This window comes from Bufo bufo, chromosome 6, assembly GCF_905171765.1.
Source record: "Bufo bufo chromosome 6, aBufBuf1.1, whole genome shotgun sequence".
Lineage (NCBI taxonomy): Eukaryota > Metazoa > Chordata > Amphibia > Anura > Bufonidae > Bufo > Bufo bufo.
In genome coordinates this window covers 233917292-233935043 of record NC_053394.1, presented here as the reverse complement: position 1 = coordinate 233935043, position 17752 = coordinate 233917292, and the positions used below count along the sequence as shown (strand labels likewise).

The window sequence follows — 17752 nt, the reverse complement described above, 5'->3', positions numbered from 1 at the left end:
ATGTACGCTTATGAAAGGTCCTTGAAACGCCTTAAATTTCAGTACTATGCCCAAGATAATAAATCCGGAAAACTCCTAGCAAATAGGCTTAAACAATTAGCGTATAAATCTAGAATACAAGGCATAAACCACCCTGTGACTGGGCAGACGGTCTCTGCCCCCAGGGATATAGCAAATGCATTTCGAGAATACTATTCTCGCCTATATAACCTTAAAGATGACACAACCATACCACAGCCATCCCTAACAGATATAAACTCCTTTCTCGGCCGAATGTATTTACCGTCTTTGTCTGCTGAGGAGTTGGAACCCCTTAACGAACCGATCTTCTTAGAAGAAATTCGCACTGTGATTCGCTCTCTCCCGCTGAATAAAGCCCCTGGCCCCAATGGTTTCTCTTCACTATACTATAAGAAATTTTGTCAACACCTTACAGAACACCTCTTGCCTGGCTTCTCCACGGCCATGGAAACGGGTTCCTTCCCGGCAGGAATGTTGGAGGCTCTTATAGTCACCATCCCGAAACCGGGCAAATCTCCACTGAATACTACCAGTTATCGTCCCATATCATTACTGAATTGTGATGTCAAGCTGTATGCCAAGATATTAGGGAATAGGCTTTTGAACTTAGTTCCCTCCCTGATTTCCAAAGACCAGACTGGATTTGTGCCGGGGAGACAAGCCCCGGACAACACCAGGAGACTATTGGCGCTATTACAGACGGCTGAGCTTACAACCACCCCGATCGCGTTCTTGACGCTGGATGCCGAGAAGGCATTTGATCGCGTTAGCTGGCCTTATGCCTTCTCGGCCCTGAGGAAATTTGGGCTCTCGGGCCCGATTATACTCTGCCATCTCCGCCTTATACTCAAAACCCTGCGCTAGAGTATTTACTAATGGAGCTCTTTCCAATGTCTTTAACTTGACAAATGGGACTAGACAAGGATGCCTGTTGTCCCCCCTGTCCTTCATCCTATCCATAGAGCCCTTAGTGGAACTGATTAGACGGGACCCTGAAGTAGTGGGCGTGGAGATTGGCTCCACCGAACACAAGGTCGCACTTTTTGCGGATGACGTAATCGTGATCTGTAAACGACCCTAGTCGTCCCTTCAGAGAGTGTTTGCTTTGCTACAGATATTTGGTCAGGTCTCATATAACAAACTAAATATAGACAAGTCACAATGCCTCCCTGTTAATATCTATATATATAATATATGATGTTCTTTATGCTCGTTTGTTTGTTGTTTGCATACCTACAGATACGATACCAATAGCCACCCGGTGTGCACTTATATTCTGTATTGTGAAGACTTCCACATCCTTATTATGCGCATGGCGTGCGAGCCAGCTTTTTCTATTTGATGTCGTATTGTAATATTGATACTGAACTAGGCTTGTTAATGTCTTAAAACTTTAATAAAATTTGCGTGATTAAAAAAATTAAATATGTTTTCTTATTTTCCTCCCCAAAAACCTAGGTGCGTCTTATGGGCCGGTGCGTCTTATATGGCGAAAAATGCGGTACTTATTTTTGAGCTAAAAATCTTTTTTCCAATTGGTCTTTATTAACAATATGGAATCCTTTTTTCTGTACAGAGATAACATGCTCTCGTTGCAGCCTGTGGATTTTCTGTCTTTTCCGTCATCTGAGGAGCAGACTGACTTCTTATCTCTGCTCTCTAACCTTATAAACGCTCATTATAGGTCAATCCTTATCTTACTGATAAGAATTTGTCTTAAATAAGTGTTTATGACCTCTTAGGCCTCTTTCACACGGGCGTCCTGTTTTTGGCCCGGATAAGATGCGGGTGCGTTGCGGGAAAATGCATGATTTTTCCGCGCAAGTGCAAAACATTGTAATGCGTTTTGCACGCGCGTGAGAAAAATCGGCATGTTTGGTACCCGAACCCGGACTTCTTCACAGAAGTTCAGGTTTGGGTTAGGTGTTTTGTAGATTTTATTTTCCCTTAAAACATGGTTATAAGGGAAAATAATAACGTTCTTAATGCAGAATGCATAGTACAATAGGGCTGGAGGGGTTAAAAATAAATAAATAAATAATTTAGCTCACCTTAATCCACTTGTTCGCGCAGCCGGCATCTCTTCTGTCTTCTTCTTTGAGGAATAGGACCTTTGATGACGTCACTCCGCTCATCACATGGTCCATCACCATGGTGATTGATCATGTGACGGACCATGTGATGAGCGTAGTGACGTCACCACAGGTCCTTTTCCTGTGCACAGCAAAGATGAAGACAGAAGAGAAGCCGGGCTGAGCGAGCAAGTGGATTAAGTTCAATTATTATTTTTTATTTTTTTTAACCCCTCCAGCCCTATTGTACTAAGCATTCTGTATTCAGAATGCTATTATTTTCCCTTATAACCATGTTATAAGGGAAAATAATAATGATCGGGTCCCCATCCCGATTGTCTCCTAGCAACCGTGCGTGAAAATCGCACCGCAATCGCACTTGCTTGCGATTTTCATGCAGCCCCATTCACTTCTATGGGGCCTGCGTTGCGTGGAAAATGCACAAAGAGGAGCATGCTGCGATTTTCACGCAACGCACAAGTGATGCGTGGAAATCACTGCTCACGTACACAACCCCATAGAAATGAATGGGTCCGGATTCAGTGCGGGTGCAATGCGTTCACCTCACACATTGCACCCGCTCGGAAATCTCGCCCGTGTGAAAGGGGCCTTAGTAGTTTAGAGATAAGGCTTAGCATAAAGTAAAAGTTAAAGTACCAGTCACACAGCTAAAAAAAAACTGTTAACCCTTTGTGACATAACAGCTCATTATTTTTAATAAAGGCCAATTGAAAATATGATTTTTAGTTAAAAACAAGTTAAATGCCAATGCCAAAATAATTGCCTCCAAAGGTGTACATAGCCTTTGAATCTTGCGTAAAAGGTTTAGGTACACCTTAAGGCCTCATTCAGATGGTCGATTTTCATGTCCACGTGCTGCTCAAGTTTAACATGGACTGAACAGACAGATTAACACTTTCCTGACCAAGACGTTAATTTTTTTTTTCATTTTTTGTTTTTTACACTCTGCATTCCAAGAGCCATAACTTTTATATAGATTTTTTGTTAAGGTAGCGGTGTAAGGGGTTGTTTGGTGCAGGACAAGTTGTCATGTACACACTGTACTACTGATGAATGAAAAGTTTGTTGATAGGAACTTAACTACTGTAGGCTCTAGGAGCGCTTACAAGGCCCCAGCCTGCCATAGCAACCAAACTGCTCTTGTGATCTTGTCTCGGATAGGCTTTCAGGTAACCAAGAGCAGCCTACTCTGGTCGCAATTGACCATGACATCTGAGGGGTTAAAAGTCCATGATCAGATATTTCTCTAAAACAGCAGGCACCTTCCGGTTATGGAGCCCTAATCAGGTTCTATTTTTAAAGCCTATGAACACCTTTTGGAAGCATTTTTTATTGTTGCATTTTACAAATTTGGGGCTAAAATCATTTTCCCGTCTTTTATTTACTGCAATTTACTCTGAATATGCTATGAACACCAACATGCGCAGTTCTTTCATCATTGGTTTTTAGCCCCCAATGAATAAAATGCATTTTTTTCATTTGGTCTTTATTCATTTTCAGTGGTTTCTGTTTTACAGCCTTCATTTTCAGTGTATCTGCAGACTATCTTGCTTTCTGTTTTACAGAGAATCCGTCAGACGGCTGCCCTGATGGTTTGATGTGTAGACATTATTTCTAAACTCCTGACAGCTCATAAATACTCATTATAGCTAATCTCTTATCAAACTGATAAGACCCTAAGGCCCCTTGCAGACGAGCGTGTCCGGATGCGTCCCGGTGCATTGCGGCAAACCCGCGCGAGTAGGTACCCAATTGCAGTCAGTTTTGACTGTGATTGCGTTCCGTTCAGTTTTTTTCGCGCGGGTGCAATGTGTTTTGCACGTGCGTTATAAAAAACCGACTGTGGTACCTAGACCCGAACTTCTTCACAGAAGTTCAGGTTTGGGTTCAAGGTTGTGTAGATTGTATTATTTTCCCTTATAACATGGTTATAAGGGAAAATAATAGCATTCTGAACACAGAATGCATAGTAAAATAGGGCTGGAGGGGTTAAAAAAAAATATATTTTTTAACTCACCTTAATCCACTTGCTCGCAGTGGCATCTCTTCTGTCTTCATCTGTGAGGAAAAAGAGCTTTGATGACGTCACTACGCTCATCACATGGTCATTCACATGATCCATCACCACAGGTCCTTTACCCAGGTCCTGAAGAAAGAAGACAGAAGAGATGCCGGTCATCAAATAAATAATTTGTCCATCTGGTTGTTGTCTAAGTTTAGGACAATGGGTTAATTCACATGAATGAAGTTCTGCTTGGACCATTGGTCTGTGCCGAGAAGATCTCAGCGCCGACCTTCAGGCTCTAATTTTCCTGCAAGGCTTGCAAGAAAAATGTGCCTCACACTGACACTATCTATGTGCCGTCCATTTAAAAACCTTTCCCTGTTCAGCGTCCAGAACACTAACAAGCCTCCTGTCATGTCTGAATAAGCCCTTAGACTACTGATAGCTGGTGCAACATGTTGAGAAAAAGGGCGAGTTGTGCTTTATGACTACTTAGGCTACTTTCACACCTGCGTTAGGTGCGGATCTGTCTGGTATCTGCACAGACGGATCCGCACCTATAATGCAAACGCTTAGATCCGTTCAGAACGGATCCGTTTGCATTACCATGAACAAAAAAAAAAGAAAAAAAAAATTTTTTTTTTTTTTTTTTGTTCATGATAATGCAAACGGATCCGTTTTGACTTTACATTGAAAGTCAATGGGGGATGGATCCATTTGAAGATTGAGCCATACTGTGTCAACTTCAAATGGATCCGTCCCCATTGACTTACATTGTAAGTCTGGACGGATCCGTTTGCCTCCGCACACGGCCAGGCGGACACCCGAACGCTGCAAGCTGCGTTCAGGGGTCCGCCTGCGGAGCGGAGGACAAACGGTGCCAAACTGATACATTCTGAGCGGATCCGCATCCACTCAGAATGCATTAGGGCTGGACGGATCCGTTCGGGGCCGCTTGTGAGAGCCTTCAAATGGAACTCACAAGCGGAGCCCCGAACGCTAGTGTGAAAGTAGCCTTACATAGACTGAATCAGAGAAATGATGTAAAATAAGGCTACTTTCACACTAGCGTTCGGGGCTCCGCTTGTGAGTTCCGTTTAAAGGCTCTCACAAGCGGCCCCGAAAGCATCCGTCCAGCCCTAATGCATTCTGAGTGGACACGGATGCGCTCAGAATGCATCAGTTTGCCACCGTTTGTCCTCCGCTCCGCTGGCGGACCCCTGAACGCTGCTTGCAGCGTTCGGGTGTCCGCCTGGCTGTGCGGAGGCAAACGGATCCGTCCAGACTTACAATGTAAGTCAATGGGGACGGATCCGTTTGAAGTTGACACAATATGGCTCAATTTTCAAACGGATCCGTCCCCCATTGACTTTCAATGTAAAGTCAAAACGGATCCGTTTGCATTATCATGAACCAAAAAAATAATATATTTTTTTTTTTTTGTTCATGGTAATGCAAACGGATCCGTTCTGAACGGATCTAAGCGTTTGCATTATAGGTGCGGATCCGTCTGTGCAGATACCAGACGGATCCGCTCCTAACGCAAGTGTGAAAGTAGCCTAAAGTTGGTTGACCTACAGTATGTTTATCACTATTTAAGGAGGAGTTGATGTTCAGTTTTTCAGATCCTGCTATAAAATGCGCAAAATCTTGCCCTTTTGTGGATCTCAATATCATGTTTAATTTTCTATGTATATTTGTCTTTATGAAAAGTGAGTTAGTGGAATCTACTGATGTCTTTGAGGGGACCTGTGGACATCCACACATTTACTGCATGCAAAATGTTATATCACACATTGCCCATTAAAAAGAATGGGTGACCATGTAACGGATGTTTACAGTGAGTTTGCTAAAGCAGGAGTGTTTTTTTTTCATAAGTTTCCACTCCAAGGCCAGCCTGTCTGCAATATACGGGCATTGACCACAAGATCCAGAGCGGAGGCACGGAGTGCTTCTGTGGGATTTTGGTCCGTGCCTCCGCACTGAAAAAAAAAAAGGGGCCCAAGTGAATGGGCCCGCATCCGTAAATGGCGAGCACATGGCCGGTGCCCGTTCATTGCGGACCACTATTTGCAGTCCACAGCACAGGCCGCACACGTTCGTGTGCATGAGCCCTTATAAAGGTATTGGAAGGTCCAGATATGTTCATATAAGCTAAGACAGCATATGTTGATGAGACAACCCCTTTAAAAAAAATTCTGTCCCTGTTTTTTTCAATTTCTTGGAATAAGTTAGCGGTTTTATAAATATAGATAAGCAAAAGGAACATATCTACATTTTATTAGGGAATGTACATATATGGTGAAAATCTCTGCTTTTCATAGCAAATCTACACATGCAATCCCACTAGATCATAAGTTTGCTGCAGAATTGAAAACTGTTTCTATATATTGTACTAGTTAAGAGCTCATTTGCATCCCTTTTCCTCCCAGAATTCCAGAGGAGCATGTGTGGCCTATAAGTTTCATTACGCTGATTAAGGAGCTCTCTCCCTAAAGAGAGATAGTACCCACTAACCCTGACAGGCCTCTCACCCAGCAAGCCAGTACTCTCTGCTCTGCACTGCAAAGTGTAAAATAAAAAATAAAACAATAAAGTGTTTAAAAAATCTAATAAAAGGTTTCACATGTAAAAAAAATCAAATAAAATTCCCAATTAAGTAATTAAAAAAACTGTTTACTACCTTGCAATCAAGCTGCGTTAACAGGCAGAGCAGGCGGCGGCGTAACGTCACTCACTCACCGCCTGCTTCATTCATAAAGTGGGAGGAGCAGGCGCGTGACGTGAGTGAGTGACGTTATGCTGCCGCCCAGTCTGCCTGTTATTGGAGCTTGATTGTAAGGTAGTAAACAGGATAGCGCTGTTTTAAAGTTAAAGTTTCTGTTTTGATATGTATACTGCTGTGAGCGGCGGGGCCCGGTGTAAGAGTACAGTAACTGCACCGGTCCCGGCCACGAGTTGCCGGTCTCCAGCCCATCCTCCCTCCCCGCTGATACATCGCTGCGCTGTGCATTCGCCCCATAAGATGCACTGCCATTCCCCCCCCCCCCTTTTGGGGCAAGGAAAAGTGCGTCTTATGGAGCGAAAAATAAGGTACTTGGTCTATAAAAATAGCACATGATCTACCTGTCAGATGAATGTTGTAAAAAATAAAAACTGTGCCAAAACAGCAATTTTTTGGGTTACCTTGCCTCACTAAAATGTATAGATATATAGAGCAATTAAAATTATATGTACCCCAAAATAGTACCAATAAAACTGGCACCTTATCCCCTAGTTTCCAAAATGGGGTCACTTTTTGGGAGTTTCTACTGTAGGGGTGCATCAGAGGGGCTTCAAATGGGACATGGCATCCAAAAACCAGTTCAGGTAAATCTGCCTTCCAAAAACCATATATGTGGGGTGTTTCTGTAAACCGCAGAATCAGGGAAATAAATGTTGAGTTTTGTTTGGCTGTTAACCCTCGATGTGTTAAAGAAAAAAATTTATTAAAATGTAAAATCTGCCAAAAAAGTGAAATTTAGAACTGTCCTCTCCATTTTCCTTTAATTCTTGTGGAACACCTAAAGGGTTAACAAAGTTTGTAAAATCAATTTTGAGTAACTTGAGGGGTGTAGTTTCTACAATGGTGTCATTTATGGGGGTATCCACTATGTAGGCCCCACAAAGTGACTTCAGACCTGAACTGGTCCTTAAAAAGTGGGTTTTGGAAATTTTCTTAAAAATTTTAAGAATTGCTTCTACAATTCTAAGTCTTCTAACGTCCTAAAAAAATAAACTGACATTTCCAAAATGATGCCAACATAAAGTAGACATATGGGGAATGTTATGTAATAAATATTTTATGAGGTATCACTTTCTGTTTTAAAAGCAGACTAATTGAAATTTTGAAAATTGCGAATATTTGGTAAATTTTGGATTATTTTATAAATAAAGGTGAAATATATAGACTCAAATTTACCACTGTTATAAAGTACAATGTGTCACAAGAAAACAGTCTCAGAATGGCTTGGATAAGTGAAAGCGTTCCTAAGTTATTACCACATAACGTGACACATGTCATTTGCAAAATTAGGCTCTGTCAGGAAGGGGGAAATGGCCCGTGTGAAGTGGTTAAAGTGGCCCAGGGGGAAAAAAAAACTAGAACTGGCCCCATGTTTTAGGTGGTTCCAAATTCACAGAAGGTGGGGCAACACAAGTAGGTGGGCCAACCCAAGCCACAAGTAGGCAGGGATAACAGAAGTAGGCAGGGCCAGCAATACCATAGTGATGCACAAGATACCGCCCCAGCAGAACCAAATACCACAGTGCAGCACAAGATACCACCCCAGCAGAACCAAATACCACAGTGCACCACAAGATACTGCCCCAGCAGAGCCAAATACCACAGTGCACCACAAGATACTGCCCCAGCAGAGCCAAATACCACAGTGCACCACAAGATACCGCCCCAGCAGAGCCAAATACCACAGTGCACCACAAGATACCACCCCAGCAGAGCCAAATACCACAGTGCACCACAAGATACTGCCTCAGCAGAGCCAAATACCACAGTGCACCACAAGATACTGCCTCAGCAGAACCAAATACCACAGTGCAGCACAATATACTGCCTCAGCAGAACCAAATACCACAGTGCAGCAAGCACCATATACTGACTCAGCAGAACCAAAAGCCACAGTGCAGCACCATATACTGACTCAGCAGAACCAAATGCCACAGTGCAGCACCATATACTGCCTCAGCAGAACCAAATACCACAGTGCAGCACAAAATACTGTTGTATCACCATAGTGAGGACGGTGATACAGTTTAGTTCAGGAGGACACCTGCGGCTGCTGTTCAGATGCATAAGTATCTGATGCTCGTAGCATTAATTAATGCTGAAGCATCAGATCATTATGCACCTTACCACTGGATGTGAGAAGGGCTTAGGCGGCACCCGGGGCATCGGCCCACCAGGAAATTTCCCTGTATGGTCTATGGCCAGTCCGCCCCTGTTTGTTGCGGACTATCGGTATGTAGGAAGAGTGAAAATATGTGATCAATCTGATGTATGTGGCCTTAAAGATCATCGGAAAAATGCTGTTTTTGTATAAGCAACAAAGTAGTTTGTTCACTTTAGCGCCATGATTTCAATTTCTAATGGATCCATGACTGCTGCATTTCTTGAAGGAAAGATCTTACCTTGAAGGATTCCTTTGACTTTAATGGTATCTAACAAGGTGCTGGTATTTTTACAGCAAACATAGTGTTACAAATTGTGCTATTTTTGTTGTCAAAGATATAAGGTGACTTGTTGGAAACAACCTCTAGACTCAAGTGTAGAATGATGCAATATTCTGCACATTTATTTTATGACTGTTATTTTAGTAGCGTTCACTTTGGAGGTCTGCCGCTGCTTTTATTCTGTTTGCTGTGGTTTTACAGGAATAGTTATTAGAGCAGAGTGTGTGTGGAATCCCTTTCACAAAGTATACATTAGCAGGTTGGTCAACATGGTGACAGCCGGCTAAGTGTCAGAATGGCCTGAGGTTGACTGTTGAGCACCAGTAGACATCATCGGCTAAACCAAGTCTACAAACTCCACTGCACCGACTCCTTCAGAGATTGACCAATCCTTATGTGCATTTAAAATGCCTATAAATGGCCCCAACCAATAACATTTGGGGCCACAAGTATACAAGGCTACATTCCCACGACAGTGAAAAAAGATGGCCGTAAAAAATGGATACACTGTCAGTTTTTCATGGCCATTTTGCATCAGTGCGTGCATCCATCTTCTGCCCATTTGTCTGTTTTTAACGGCTGTTTTACATCAGAGGTCATTAAAACCAAATTAATTTCATATATTTTTTTAAATCCCAACAACCGCAGCGCACTCAGTATATATAATGGCCCCCAATAGTGCCCCACAGTGTAGATAATGGCCCCCAATAGTGCCCTTAAGTATATATAATGGTCCCAATAATGCCTCCAGTATAGATAATGGACCCCTTTGTGCCCCCAGTATTATGAATGCCCCCTTTAGCCATCCACTTGAACGTACGGAGACACTGCAGGACCTGCTATCCCAACGTGATCATTTGACATCACGCCAGGAGCACAGATCCTACTGCATCTAGTAGGGAGAGGGAGTTCAAGGAGTAAGTGTCCCTGCACGTTCAAGTGGATGAGGTGAGTATTTTTTTTTTAATGTAATCCCTAAAAGGCCCTTGTAGACGTTTTTCCTGGTGCACTCCTGTTAAAAACGGACCCATTGCTTTCAATGGAGTCTGTGTGGCTGTGGACATGTCCTATTTTTCAATGGCTGCTAATCACTGGCTGTTAAAAATAAACGGCCATGTCAATAACTCTGAAAAAGGCCATATCAATAACTCCATAGACTTTAAGTAACTCTGAAAAAGGCCATATGATGGTCGTGTGGGTGAGGCCTAAAAGTTTTCCCAAGCACCGAGGCCACTCTTGCCTAACATGTTTATAATATGGCATGTTTGAGCTGACACCAAGAAGCCTGTTGTACTGCCCCATTATTCTGAGGATTCTTTGTTATTCCCTTCCTTGTATTATTTCTCAGGGCTATGAACTGTCTCGCTCTCAGAAGTCAGTGTGAGTGATTGATGCCGGTGTTTTGAGTGTAAGATATTGCATCTGTCATAAAGAGGTGGATGATCGGTAGCGGCTGAATGGTATTGTGCATAATAAACCTCTGGATTAATGAACTCCATCTGCTTACAACGCTTCGCAAAGCTTTGTTGTCTTTCATCCTCCTCTGTTGTTTTTTTTCCTTTTTAAGGAGTTGATGTATGATTTTCTCCCTTTCCTTAGATTGGTAAGTCATGTTACAGATCTAGAACATGACATTTTTTCTTTTATTGAATTGGATAAAAAGGTCATTATTTGCTTTTATGTCTCCTTTGTTATACATCGTATTCATACTTTTTGCCCTATAAGGGGTTTTTAACCCTAACCAAACACTAATTGAAAAACACCTTATTTTATGTATCGTTTATTGTATCTGGAACCTTTTAGACATTGTTACCAGTGTTTGTAGGGTCCTTTTTTTTCATAATTTCCCGTGAAATTGGATATGTGCAGTGTCAATTGTGCTTATTATCTTCATCATTTTAAATACAGAAGCTGTGAGCAAAGTCATCCAAATATTGATCGTCTTGTGCTGGCTTTTGAGAGGACAGTAATTCATAGTGTAGTTAAACTGTCAAATTCAGTCAGTTTCCATTAAGCATTTGACCTTATGCTTTTCCTTTTTTTTTTTTTATATATATTTTAAGCTCCATGGCGTTTAATTTATAAATCTAGAAAACCTTTCTGTACTCTTGAAATTCAACATTCTCTTTGTAGTCCTGTATGTTGAAATATACATTAGTATTCTAGGCAGGAGCTCTACGGGGTTAGGCATTTTTCAGTAGCATCTTCTACACTAACATGTCAATGGTAAGTGTTCAGTCAAATGAAGAACATCTACGTAGGCAGAAGTTTTAGTATTCTCCCAATCCTCCAGATATTTACCTTGAAATTAAACATTTGACAGATTTTTGCCAAAATGAACCCCCTACTGTGGTCTTGTGTGTGATATTCTTCTTTGTATTTTTTCTGTTTCACGTTTATAATCACTTATAACAAGCATGTCTTTTATAAGCATTTCCCAGTTCACTTACAATTAATGAACCAGATTTGCATGGCTTACTCTAGAGCTTCAGACATACTATATTTTATTCACATTGTCATTCCTTGCTACTTTTCTATGTTGACTGTCCTCTTTGCTTTTTGTCTTTTATTGAAATAAATAAAAAATCTTAGGTTTTTATGGCTTGCACGAGGGTGACCTAGATAAGGTTTTCCGTCTTCCAACCACCACTTACATTGGAGGTAATGAAGCCTCCCTTTCTTTGAGAGAAATCATTAGAAGACTGGAGGTAAGTAATTTTTTTGTGTGCAGCTTCAGCCTTAACAGTGTTAAATTAATTTAAAGGGGTATTCCAGTGCCAACAAGTTATACCATGTCCACTGGATCCCATGTATGAATAGAGCAGCGGTAAAGCATGCGAGCTGCCACTCCATTCTTCTCTATGGGACTGCTTGAGATCACGAAATACAGCGCTCAGCCATCTCTAGCAGTGCCATACAGTTTACATTCACATTGGCGTTTTGGCTTTCCGTTTGTGACATCCGTTCAGGGCTCTCACAAGCGGTCCAAAACGGATCAGTTTTGCCCTAATGCATTCTGAATGGATAAGGATCTGCTCAGAATGCATCAGTTTACCTCTGTTCCGTCTCCATTCCGCTTTGGAGGCGGACACCAAAACGCTGCTTGCAGCGTTTTGGAGTCCATCCGACGAAACTGAACCAAACAGATCCGTCCTGGCACACAATGTAAGTCAATGGGGACGGATCTGTTTTAACTGACACAATCTGGCACAATAGAAAACAGATCCGTCCTCCATTGACTTTCAATGGTGTTCAAGATGGATCCGTCTTGGCTATGTTAAAGATAATACAAATGGATCCATTCTGAACGGATGCAGGTGGTTGTATTATCTGAGCGGATCCGTCTGTCCATGACGGATCCGCACCAAACGTGTGTGAAAGTAGCCTTAGATGCAGTGGCACATGTCTGACCACTACTCCATTGAAACTTTGATTGGTGGGGTCCCAGCAGCTGTCATTTTTCTAAGAACCTGTGTACATTTGTGAGCAGTTGCTTATTTCCCCACGTATAATGATTGTTGTGATTTTCTATGCTTTACCTGAGTTTGCGTCTTTCAGAATTCATATTGCCAGCACATCGGGTTGGAGTTTATGTTTATCAATGATGTAGAACAGTGCCAGTGGATCAGACAAAAATTTGAGACACCGGGCATCATGAAATTTACAAATGAGGAAAAAAGAACACTTTTAGCAAGATTAGTGCGCTCAACAAGGTATTAGTGTCTTTTCTTCCTTATTAGATAAGCAGTAGAACATAGCCCTGAAAAGGGACAGATGTACTTATACACACACAAGTCCTGTACCTATAGGCTATCTATGGGAAATGTGTCTGCAGAAGTGGAAATTTACATATGAATACATATTATGTGTATGTTAATTTTGTGCTAACTGTGCTGTAGGACTGAAAGGAGGACGAGGGCAGAAGAACACAGCAATGTTGTGCTTTATTTAGAGTCTAGAGTCTAAGGCTTCAGACAGTATGTGACTACAGATGGAAATCCAGTATGGACTCAGTAGGGAGCGGCTTAGGAATGTAATGTCTATGATACTGGACAGATGTGGAGCCAATGTGGTGAATGATTATATGGTGTTGGGGTTTGGTGGTGAAAAAGAAAAAAGGAAATATTTAAAATAAGCTTATTAGTGCTACAAGGTATAACCATACCAGTATTGTCTTTTCCTAAAATTTAGATCTTTCAGACTGTTGCTTCCTATTCTCTAGGTTTGAAGATTTCTTAGCTCGCAAGTGGTCTTCAGAGAAGAGGTTTGGCTTGGAAGGCTGTGAGGTGATGATCCCAGCTTTGAAAGCCATCATTGATAAGTCCAGTGAGATGGGTCTGGAGTATGTAACCTTGGGAATGCCTCATAGGTATGTTAGTTACTGCCAAATAACATATTGAAGAAAGGAATAACTAAAACTTACTGTAGATCACACATAGGATATGTCCCATATTATAATTCAAGTTTTGCTATGTAATTATTAAAAGGGTTGTCCAGTTTAGAAAACCTTTTTCCCTTTACAGTACACTAGGAAATTCAGAGTTAATAGAGCGGGTCCTCTTTTCAGGATGCTAATCTTTTGGCTAGAGAAGAGAGCAATTACAAAGAACATCTCTCGCTCTGTAGGACCTCTCCTGTCTTGCATTTATGACCATGATCCTAAGTCTATGGAAACTAGTAATTGGTCCTCAAAATGTTGACGCAGAATAAGGAAGAATAAACAGATAACAAATAAGCAGATAAAATTCAGCTGATGTAAACAGTGCGCAATGTAGAAGATACAAGCTTCCTCAGGGTCCTGTACTAGTATATCACATATAGAGAAAATAAAATGGCATGCCATCACGCTACAAATCCAAAGCCATATTAAAACCATTAGGACCTTAAGGCCTTTGTGTTTAGGAATTGTATATATTAAATGGGTTCTATCACGTCTTCATAATAGTTGATTAAATGTATGATCACAGAGGGCCCTGTTCCTCCACACTGCACAACCGTGGTAAGGAGCAGTTCGGGCAGTGTGGCAGTCAATTGTGTGCACTCCATTCTACTTAAAGTCTGTGATTTGTGTGGTGAGGAGCAACAGGGACGTGCGATCCCAGTTCTAGTGATCGTTGGGAATGCCAGTGATTTTATATATATATTACCTATCCTGTTGATAGAAATGTCCTTTGTGAGAAAAACCCATTAGATACTATTTTCCAACAAAACAATTGTTTAGTATTGACCATTTTGTATGAAATATTAATTCCTTGTAGCACAGTTGATGGGTTCATTTTCTTCTGCAAATATTAAAGATTCTGTGGATGTCGTGTTTTCTTTCGCAGAGGCCGACTAAATGTCTTGGCAAACGTAATCCGTAAAGATTTAGAACAGATCTTTTGCCAGTTTGACCCTAAGCTGGAAGCTTCGGATGAGGTAATTGTCTTTTTTTTATTTACTTTTTTTTTATGTATTTCATAAAAATATTTTAATGTATGTTTTTATGAAAGTGTGTGTTAATGTATTGCACATTCATTACATAGTATTTATGAATATAAAAACCTTCATTCCAGGGATCAGGAGATGTAAAATATCATTTGGGAATGTACCACGAACGCATTAACCGAGCTACGAACAAGAAAATTACCCTGTCTTTGGTTGCAAATCCTTCTCATCTTGAGGCAGTCGACCCTGTTGTCCAGGGAAAGACCAAGGCAGAGCAGTTCTACAGGGGTGACAGTGAAGGTAAAAAGGTGAGTTTTTAGACACAGAACTTGACAAAAGGTTTTTCTATATGGTCTTCATTCTACAACAGGCAGTGTTTATTTCTTTTTCTGTAGGTAATGTCAATTCTAGTCCATGGGGATGCTGCATTTGCAGGACAGGGCGTTGTGTACGAGACTTTCCATCTTAGTGATCTTCCCTCTTACACCACCAATGGAACCATTCATGTTGTAGTGAATAACCAGGTAACTTATACATGTTTAAATATTCACATAATATACAATGTGTAAATACCAAAAATAAATCTAGTGTTAATATTTTGGAAGTGATAGGTTCCTTAATGTTTCTCTGTAGATCGGATTCACCACTGATCCTCGCATGGCTCGTTCTTCTCCATACCCTACTGATGTGGCTCGTGTTGTTAATGCACCAATATTCCATGTGAATGCAGATGATCCTGAAGCTGTAATATATGTGTGCAGTGTAGCGGCAGAGTGGAGGAACACCTTTAATAAAGATGTAGTGGTAGATTTGGTAAGTAATAAGCTGTGTTCCCCAGTTAGCGCCTTTTACTTGATTTACAGGTAGTGTGACATAGCTGAATCCTATTATCTATTCTTCCATTTAGGTTTGCTACCGTCGCAGTGGACACAATGAAATGGATGAGCCCATGTTCACTCAGCCCCTGATGTACAAGCAGATCTACAAGCAAGTTCCAGTTGTAAAGAAATATGCTGACAAACTGATTTCTGAGGGCACTGTTTCTCTTCAGGAGTTTGAGGTACTGTACAATAATATAGTTTATAGCAAATGCATAACTTTACCACTATTATCACTTGATATCCATGTTCCCACTGATTACCCAAAAGGAGACTGACGATAAACTTCAATGGAGCCACTTCCACAGTGGTTGAACCCCCCCCCCCCCGCCAATTGGATAGCATATCCTATTAATATGTTACCAAAGTTGGTGAAGAGACAGCCCCCTTTCTGAGTTATCAGACCTCTAAGCCTGCAGTTGCTGTATGCTTTTGCCCTTATGAATGCACTTTCAGTTTTGTTATGTGACTTTCTTCAGGCACTGCAAGCTTTGGACCTATAGCTTTATGCTCCATTCACACCTCTGCAAATGGGTCAGCATCCGTTGCGGACCCATTCATTCTCTATGGGGACGGAATGGATCTTCCGGTCCGCAGCTCCGGAAAAAAATAGAACATGTCCATGGGGGTGCTGGCCAGGTCTATTGCGAATCCACAATACACTACTGACGTGTGAATGGACCCTTAAAGGGCGTCTGTCACCAGTGATCTTTCTATCCAACTGTTTGCATAGACACATAGCTGTGGTTCACCTGATTAACTCTTTTTTTTTTTTAATCCGAGGCTCCGTTCCTGAGTTATGATTATTTATCTTAATATTCAAATTAGGCTTTTGGGTACAATCAGGCCATCGCCATTGCTCTTGTTGTTCCCAAACTCTATTCCTCTCTGTGGCCAGCCCCTCCATCGATGCTTTGCCACTGTCTGGCCCTGTCAATCTATACACTGAGGGAGGGGCTGCAAAAAGTTAAGGCTGATCCTCGAGTTACTATCGCAGGTCCGCATACTGATTAGCCCTAGTCAATGAGGTTGATCAGTGTGTGGCCACCTGCCACGGTCTCAGCTTGGTAATCACCTTCCATTGAAAACAATGGAAGGCATATTTGAGGTGTTTTTCTACACTGATTCTGCTGCAATTTTTGTGTTGAAATCGGTGGTAAAAAATGCTTTGTGAACTAGCACTTATAATTCAATCTGGTTAGGTTTCAAATTGGTTTTATTAACCAGTCAAACCAATATTAAAACAAGCATTTGTCCATTATCATTATGTTCCCAAGTTCTTTGGGGCAAATTTTTATGGTTCAATCTCTTTTTATTAAACAAGATTTGATATGCATTTGACAGAGTAATATAAGCATGGAAACATTGTGTCTCAGTCGGCAAAGCTTGGCATAATGCAGTATCATAGACATATGTAACTGCTTAATACGATGGAATACCAAGAGCATGTATAGTAGAGACAGTAATGTAACCGGAGTAGAAACATAAGAATAGGGCGCTATTAGTTGTTGGTAACTAGTGGTAAAGTGCAAAAGGTATGTCATATAGAAATAATAATGCAGATTAAGTGAAAATTGAAAAAAAAAGGGGGGGTATATACATACTTACGGACTTACACGGGAGACTGGACAGATACACGAGGCTAGGATAGGTAAGAGTATATACCTTATTAAAGATAGTGACCCTCTAGATGATCTGTGAAGGAACAACGCCATTGATTAGCCAATCCGAAAAAAAACAAAGACTTGCGGAACTGAAACCAAGGAGCCCAAGCCTGTGTAATGCAGATACTAGGTCATGAACTTCTGCTCTGAGTTCCTGTATGCGAACAAGGATATCAAGTGCGGATACCCATGTTAATCGCTGAAGACTCTCAATTGATCTCCATCTACGAGGTATTATTTGTCTCCTGGTCAAAACAAAGAGTCTGAGTGCTCCCCTCTTAGTCTGTTGTATCTGGCCAGGAAAAATAGACAACAAGGCTACTGTAGGTGAGGGAGGTATAGAAGACTGGTAAAGAGAATTATATAGTGTGAATACATCTTGCCACAGAGGAGCCGTCCTGGACAATCCCACCAGACGTGTAGCATTGTATCAGC

At 41.4% G+C, this 17752-nt stretch overlaps 1 protein-coding gene across 5 annotated transcripts in view; it reads left to right on the top strand.

Moving 5' to 3' along the window:
* Nucleotides 1-17752, top strand: part of OGDHL (oxoglutarate dehydrogenase L) — a 218539-nt gene that overhangs the window by 146523 nt on the left and 54264 nt on the right. For all 5 annotated transcript variants that reach the window (XR_005779684.1, XM_040436481.1, XM_040436478.1 and 2 more), the window contains exons 5-12: nt 11941-12056; nt 12907-13061; nt 13571-13717; nt 14676-14766; nt 14904-15083; nt 15171-15299; nt 15409-15588; nt 15683-15835. Coding sequence is in view for 4 of the 5 variants with exons in the window: in XM_040436481.1 (XP_040292415.1) it covers nt 11941-12056; nt 12907-13061; nt 13571-13717; nt 14676-14766; nt 14904-15083; nt 15171-15299; nt 15409-15588; nt 15683-15835 (1151 nt within the window). In the remaining variant the exon portion in view is untranslated. The remainder of the gene's footprint in view (nt 1-11940; nt 12057-12906; nt 13062-13570; nt 13718-14675; nt 14767-14903; nt 15084-15170; nt 15300-15408; nt 15589-15682; nt 15836-17752) is intronic.